Source organism: Lycium ferocissimum, chromosome 6, assembly GCF_029784015.1.
Source record: "Lycium ferocissimum isolate CSIRO_LF1 chromosome 6, AGI_CSIRO_Lferr_CH_V1, whole genome shotgun sequence".
NCBI lineage: Eukaryota > Viridiplantae > Streptophyta > Magnoliopsida > Solanales > Solanaceae > Lycium > Lycium ferocissimum.
In genome coordinates, this window is record NC_081347.1 from 11,285,498 (window position 1) to 11,293,166 (window position 7,669).

A 7,669-nucleotide genomic window follows, 5' to 3' on the forward strand; every position below is an offset into this window, starting at 1 on the left:
AGTCTCTCTATCACTCTCAATCTCCGGCACGTTCCTCGGAGTCTCTCAATCACTTACCTCACCAAAGATCACAAGAATAATATGGAAGGCATGTCATGTATGATATCAATCTCAACAATATCACCAATAGACAATCAATAATTACAAGTCATATTAACATTACCATTCCTTTCCATGTGATGAGTGAGCTAGTATATGATAGAGATACAAACAGGTGATAATCACGGGAAATAACACATATGGCGACAAGCCCACATAACAGCTGATAGAACCAACCTAATTGGAATTCACCTCCACTTCATGCCCGAAGGCCTATCATGCTATCCCCGTCACTTTCTACAGCTACTACGATTCTCTAATCAGAGTCTCACTAAAGTAGACCGTAATCTACCTCAATGCCGAACAAGTGCCACGAACTCTCACACCAAAGCTTTTCCCTTCCGAAGTGCTTCCGAACGGACAGTGTCTATCAAATGTATAACTTACATTAATTACGAGTCTAAATCCTAACTTAGGATTTAATTCTCACTTTTCACAACTCAAATACCATGAATTTAAAGGTTTTCATGTAATCCAATACACTCAATATTCCATTACATCTACACGATATATAAAATTGACAAAAAGAATAAAAACTTCAAATTGCAAAGTGTCACGACCCATGAAAAGCAACTAAACTAAGAGTTTAATTCTCACTTGCCTTATAACCGGTGCGCAAACCTCTCTTGAAACGCCAATATCTTTTCAAACGATATCCAATGGCCTTAATCTATTCAAAGAATAAATAACAGGTTCAAATTAGTCTAAAAAAAACTAATCCCATAATTTTAGAATACCTCAAGTTCAAAGTCCAATAATTGACATGCTATTAGTCGACTAATCCCTTTAATCACTCACATATTCATAAATGCATTGGTAAAAAAAAAAATGCTTTCTCGGCACAATATGGTTGAGATTCTGTGTCATTAATCTTCCTATACCAACACCTGAAATTATAATCTATAATAATGGTCTAACGTATTTGTAGAAGCCCAACAAATTCTCTATGCAAATTAAAGTAGGACTATAATCTTGAAAAGTTTTGTCCAATATAGAAATAATATTGTTGTTCCCAAAGCCTATTCAACACAATCATTACCCCATGTTCATTTTGTCCCCCAAAAGATAATTCTTTGCATTATTATGAGATAAAGGATCAACTGTACTCCTCAATTCATGAAGTATAGCTATAGAATTTCTAAAAGAGAGCCTAGCCTAATTTCCTGTCTATGATGAAATAAGCAACAAGAAAAGGTTAGCATATAGACTTGACTCGCTTGCACTTCTCATCTAATTCTTTCCTCACAGACCAAATCCCTGTTACAAAAATTGCTATAATCACGACAACTTAATGAGAAGCAATGCAAAACTTAATCTTCAGTAAGGGAGTCATACGTCCTTTACGGATCAAGACGAGTGAAAAAAGAGAATGAACTTAATGTTATACCTGTATACGATAGTAGATAGTAGGAACTTCTACTCCTCCTCACTCTCAGCTAACGTTTCCAAAACCCCTCGCCTGATGTTACGATGTTACCTCCTCAATACCAGAAATCTTCCAATCCCTAATAACCTCTCAAAACATGGCCTGCAATATGGGGTGACTTGGCCCACTCCTTTCCTTCTAAAAAAAAAAAATTTAAGTCCTTAATTATTCAATCTATATAAAGTGATATTGGCCCATTATCCACTAATTAACTGACTACCGCAAACTATATATATATATACACACACACTAATACTACTACTACTACTAATAATAATAATAATACATTCACACACATTAAATAAATATAGTCCAAAAATTACCAATCAATTATATAACTGTGCCACCTATCCCAGCAAGTTAAGAATACCATTTAAAGCTACGGAAAGGATATTTTAACGAAAAAGAGTCCAAAAGTGCTAAACGACCAAACGGGTCGTTACGTAAAATGGTATACCAGCTGAAGATTTTGATGCTGAGTTACTGCGTACCAGATATGCTGCACTTATATGGGATTACGCTCGGCAGAAGATGGAAGCTGAGGCGATAAGCGATGATGAGGCACCTCCAAGCCAGTTAGAGCAGCGATAGATTTTGAGAATGTTGAAAAAATAGTTCTTACTTAGTTTCTTTAGTCAGTTAGACCAGCAATTGTAAATCAGAATATGATGTCGTCCGTATTGGATTTTATGGTTGTATTTTTCATGGCTACAAATGCACATTTCTAGTAATTGACGCACAATTTGTGCAGTGACTTTGTTATGAATACATCTCATTTTGGTATATACAGTCTTCTGTTCTAAATACACAGCTGTATTCTGATTTGAAAACTTTATTTGTTCTTTTAACTGTTTTTAATCAATACACTCCATGCTGGTGCATGTATTCATTTTTTGGTGTTTTACTATTTTACTGTATTTGATATTCTAATTTTTTACTGAATACATAACCCATGATGGTTTATGTATTCAATAAATATTGTATTCTAAATACATAACCCATGATGGTTTATGTATTCAATACATACTGTATTCTAAATAAAACTGAATACATAACCAATGACGATTTATGTATTCAATACATACTGTATTCCAAATACATAACCCTTAATGGTTTCTGTATTCAATACATACTGTATTCTAATATTTTAGTGAATACATAACCCATGATGGTTTATGTATTCAGTACATATTGTATTCCAAATACATAACCCATAATGGTTTATGTATTCAATACATACAGTATTCTAAAATAAGACTGAATACATAACCCATAATGGTTGTGTATTATATACATACTATATTCTAATATTTTACAAGAAAACTCAATGAATACACATCAAACAGATCATCAATTCACTTATAATGAAATACACCACAATATAGAATTGCAATACTCAATCATCGAAACAAATATAGATGACTAAAATCCATACTCAAACGGGCATATCAAATCAAAAACATACAAATCAGAAGAAAAACTGAAACTTGAACTATTTTCTTGTAGGCTCATTTCTACAAGAGCGCCTATTGTGACCTTCATGTCCACATCTACAACATGAATTTGAACGTTTCTTTGGTAGCAATTCAGTTAAAGGCTTATCGCGTTTCTTCTTTGGCCTTCCGGGAGGTCTCTTATATCTCGGTGGCAGAACTATCTCTTCAGAGATGGATGCAGGTATTTTCCACTTACTCTCATCGGGCAGAGGATACACTGGGACATCATAAGTCTTCACAACAGTCTCCGATTTGTATAAGTTTGAATAGTAGTTGTCTGCTTTTAGATTCTTGCTTTTAAGAATAGCCCAAGCATGTAGGCATGGCATCTCCTCCATTCGAAACTCTTTACAAATGCAAGTTTTCTTTTCAAGACAAACTATGAAACGTCGGGCATCATCAATTACTGTGTGCAAGTATTCAAAGGGATGGTATTATCTAAGAAACAACATTTAAATTGGAGATAAGTATGGTTGCATACACTATACAGATCTGCAGTATACTGTAATTCAGTTTTTTGCAGGTTTATTTTTTAAATACACAACTGTATAAACTTATCAGAAAGCTACTACTAACAATTCAGAACACTTCAACATGGCCAACAATAACAAATACATAATAAGAACACGAAAACAAACCTTCATGCGCGTCGATTTATGCTTATTGATGGATAGCAACTCATTGAATTTTTTCCCAAGAGTAGTGAATGTATATGAACCGTTTTGTCGGTTGGTGTGATTCCATCGTCCAAACATCATCCTAACTTCTTCCTAACTTCTTCAAGGAAATCATAGATTAGAAATTCTCTTGCTTGCACGATTGCTGAATTGATAGACTTAACAATATTTGATGTCATAGTCCATACTCTGTTAACTAGAGCATAAAGCCTAGCCCACTTTTCCCTTCCAGCCAAATCCAAGTATTCCTTCACACGAATATCCAACTTCTTAACCTTTTCCATTAACTTATCAAACTCTTCTTGTGCGTATGCGTTTGCCATTGAATAGAACACTCCACTCAACATCTCGTGACTTTTCCTATATCTACTGTATATATTCTTCCAAAGATGCCATATGCACGCAAAATGAGGAACACCAAAATAAATTCTAGATACAGCCTTGATGATGCTTTCATGTCTATCAGACACAATACACATGTTCTCCCATATCCCATATGCTTCCTTCAACTGCAGAAAGAACCATGTTCAAGACATCATTCTCTGAATCAATAACGCCATATGCTAGAGGAAGTATGTTACCTGCAAATACAGTTCAACACACAAAAAAAATGTATTTCAGTTATTAAATTAGTCACAGTAACTGTATTCATGGTTACACAAATAATCGGAAACTGTATTTTTAGAATATCTGCACCATCCAAAGTACTTGCCGAAACAAATGTCCCATTGTATTCTGATTTGAGATGGCTGCCATCTACAACTATGATGGGACGACAATAGTCGAACCCTTTTATAAAGGCATACAGTGCAACAAACAGATACAAGAACTCATTCCCAGTATTTTTGAGCATTCTTATATGAGAACCTGGGTACGTTTTATCCAAAATGTATACATATCCAGGTAATTTCTTGTGTGAATCAGTTGGATCCCCCCTCAACTCCGTCACACCCTTTTCTTTAGCACGATAAGCCTTCATGTAAGACACTTCCACACCAAATTCATTTATCACATCATCTATTATATCCCTTGGCGTGTACTTCCTCTTATAATTTGTTATTTTTGGTTTAATAATGCCTGCTACAAAACCACTACTTGCTTGATTAAAATAATACACTGTATCCTTCAACGGACAAGTGTGTTTGTCCACAAACTCTCTGATTTTGAACATTGTTGATCTGTTAATACTTGAAGCCTTTAATTTCCACTCACATTGTTCCGAAATACACATAATGGTGTATCTGCAAATTTCGGTTTGTATACATATACATTCAGTTGCCAATACAGCTAAATTCATTATGCAGTCTTTCAATTTAGAACACACATACCAATCAGACACAAATATAACCAGCTATGTCTAATACACTCACTTAAAAATAAAACTAAGATACAGAAATATATATATATATATATATATATATATATATATATATATATATACATATTAACCTTATAGAATTTGACCTCTCCGTTTTAATTGAAACCTATTGTCAATTGCATACTTCGCCATCACAGCCTTCAAAGTATTCTTATCACTGTATACCTGATTTACCATAACCTCCTTGTGATTATTGTTTGAAATGATCAAATCATTGTATTGGCTGACCAACAGTCGCGGTTACCAGTGACATAGCATCATCTGTATTCATAGATTCTATTTCATGATTATATGGTATTAGCGCTAGTTCACCTTGAACAACAATTTCACCCGACACACTTAGTTTACCACCTTATCAGTTGTAGTAATACACAACGGATACATCCCGAACTACCTATTCTCTTTTTTCAGTTCAACATACACCCTGACACTCATGTCATTGTGTATTTCAAGAGGCATAGAATCACCCTCGATCATATATCTGATATTGATAGTTTTCATAGTTGCATCTATTCGCACCTGATTTGATATTGCAAAAGAACTAAATCATCATACGAGGCATAATCTTTGAAAATGATTGCATCTATTGTGTAATTCACAAAACAATTCTCAGCGTTCCAAAACCCAGAATGTCGAATAACTGCAGTTATGTTTGACATATTTTTGTATTTCAATGCAGCTATGTTGATTACCAACAAAAATCAACGTAAAACTAATATTTCATCATCAACATCATTTGAACTAATATCTACCTTCAAAATTCCCAATCAATTAACGTATATAATTTCGACGAAAACACTACAACAATTTCGGCATACATCAACACTAATGAAACAAAGAGAAACTAATACGAACAACAACAAATTGGATGTCTACAAACGTGGTGTATTCGCATTTGAATGTTGATGTATTTTTCTGGATGTTTTTTGGAATATTTGAATTCAATTTTTTTGAAAGGATGTGCTCTGTTTTCACGTTTTTGGAGAAGATTTTAAATTTGAATTAATGAAATAATTGAAGAATCGTGTGACATTATGAATCCAGGTTGTTGAGAGTGATTTCAGGAAGATTTTATTTGGATTGCCATTTATACGAGATTTTATCCCACGATTTTAGCAAATTACACAATTATTTCAGCAAAATCCAGCGACTGTATTCATGAATACAGCTAGTTACAATATTGAATACACAAATACACAATCGCTGAAACAAACTACAATGTTTCCTATGACGCATAAATACTAAACATATAGCTACGCTCAATATTTAACCCTTAAATAGTAGTCATTTGTTAAATTTTCCCTTGAAAGTAACTAGGAGTTAGCAGAGAATTTAATTTGTTGGACTGGTCCATGTTTCAACAGTTGGGTTCCAAAATTTAGCCTAACATTTTATTGGCCCAGAAAATATCACTAACACCTAGTTAGCCCCATTGGATGACTTCAGCCCTTATGTAGCTATCACCCTTTTCACTATTGGAAGCTGACGTATTAAAATAGAGTCATGGATCCTAATTTTGTGCTGGTTTTAAATTTTTATCCCACATAATAAATAACTTTTTCGAGAGCATAAATTTATATTTTTTGTATCATGATATTTCACAAGTTATGTTTCGCGCCTTTAAAGAATTTATTGTCCGCAGAGACATAAGTTCGATTGTTAAGGGGGAAAATTAAAGACTAACCCACTTGAAAGGCAAAAACTAAAGACCAACCCATTTGACGGGAAACTCGTGCAACTTCCTTGTTAAATTAAGTAATTTTACCTATTATGGTTGGTTAACAATGTAAAAATCATATAGATGGAAGGGTAATTTTAACAATCTTTCGGAAAATTGTATTGTGGATACAAATAAATAATTACTGTGTACATATATAGTGAATCCTGAACACTTTTGACAAAATACCTAACTTATATACTTTCTCCGTTCACTTTTACTTGTCTACTTCGGACTTTTCACGTTGTTTAAGAAATATAAATGAAGTGCATAATTTACCAATGTACCCATATTAATTGGTGCATATTTTTATTGGAATTTGAAAATGATTTGAAGTGAGTAATTAATACTATGAGTAAAACAGGAAAAAATAAATTATATTTTCTTGATATGCTAAAAGTGACAAGTAAAAGTGAAAATCTATTTTTAGAATACTGAACAAGTAAAAGTAAACAGAGGGAGTATCATATTTACTAAAAAGTAATTAATGCTTAGTATTATCTTTTAATGTAAAAACTTATCCGCGCTCGGTGTTTACACCAAGCCAATGAATGCATGTCATGTGTTTCACCTCATAATCACTTAACCATAATAACTTTACATAGTTTGATGTAAATACCGATATGAATAAGTATTTACCGTAATTGAGAGAGCCAGAGCTTGAGGCTGAAGAAAGAGACGAAATAGTAACTTCCATATTAGTTTCATGTTTTATCTCTTCCTCACTTAACAGTATGAACAAAATCTAACATTTGAATGACTTTATGCTGCAATTATTTGTTCGGTGGAGAATATTCTGCACCAATATCCAAAGACACAACTTGCTTTTTGGATTGTTAATATTCGGTATTGCCCTCAAATCTTGCTGATGCTCCA

The 7,669-nt window shown here is 33.5% G+C and overlaps 2 protein-coding genes across 2 annotated transcripts; both read right to left on the minus strand.

The window, feature by feature from the left end:
• Window positions 1–3,017: 3,017 nt before the first annotated feature.
• On the minus strand, window positions 3,018–3,359 carry LOC132061094 (uncharacterized). The gene has a single exon (XM_059453965.1). It carries the CDS (start codon window positions 3,357–3,359, stop codon window positions 3,018–3,020), a length of 342 nt encoding a protein of 113 aa, XP_059309948.1.
• Window positions 3,360–3,775: 416 nt separating this feature from the next.
• On the minus strand, window positions 3,776–5,735 carry LOC132061095 (uncharacterized). Its single transcript, XM_059453966.1, has 3 exons — window positions 5,596–5,735; window positions 4,411–4,939; window positions 3,776–4,207 (listed from the first exon to the last, which is right to left on the minus strand). The coding sequence occupies exons 1-3, from the start codon at window positions 5,733–5,735 to the stop codon at window positions 3,776–3,778; spliced, it is 1,101 nt and encodes a 366-aa protein (XP_059309949.1).
• Between the last annotated feature and the right edge of the window lie 1,934 nt (window positions 5,736–7,669).

Bases quoted from the DNA above. Each gene is read 5' to 3' on its own strand.
- LOC132061094 (XM_059453965.1), bottom strand. From the start codon at position 3,359: ATGGAGGAGATGCCATGCCTACATGCTTGGGCTATTCTTAAAAGCAAG.
- LOC132061095 (XM_059453966.1), bottom strand. From the start codon at position 5,735: ATGTCAAACATAACTGCAGTTATTCGACATTCTGGGTTTTGGAACGCT. The intron at 4,940-5,595 runs GTGCGAATAGAT...CGAAATTTGCAG, and splicing joins CTTTTGCAATATCAAATCAG to ATACACCATTATGTGTATTT. The intron at 4,208-4,410 runs GCAAGTACTTTG...TTCTTTCTGCAG, and splicing joins ACAATGGGACATTTGTTTCG to TTGAAGGAAGCATATGGGAT.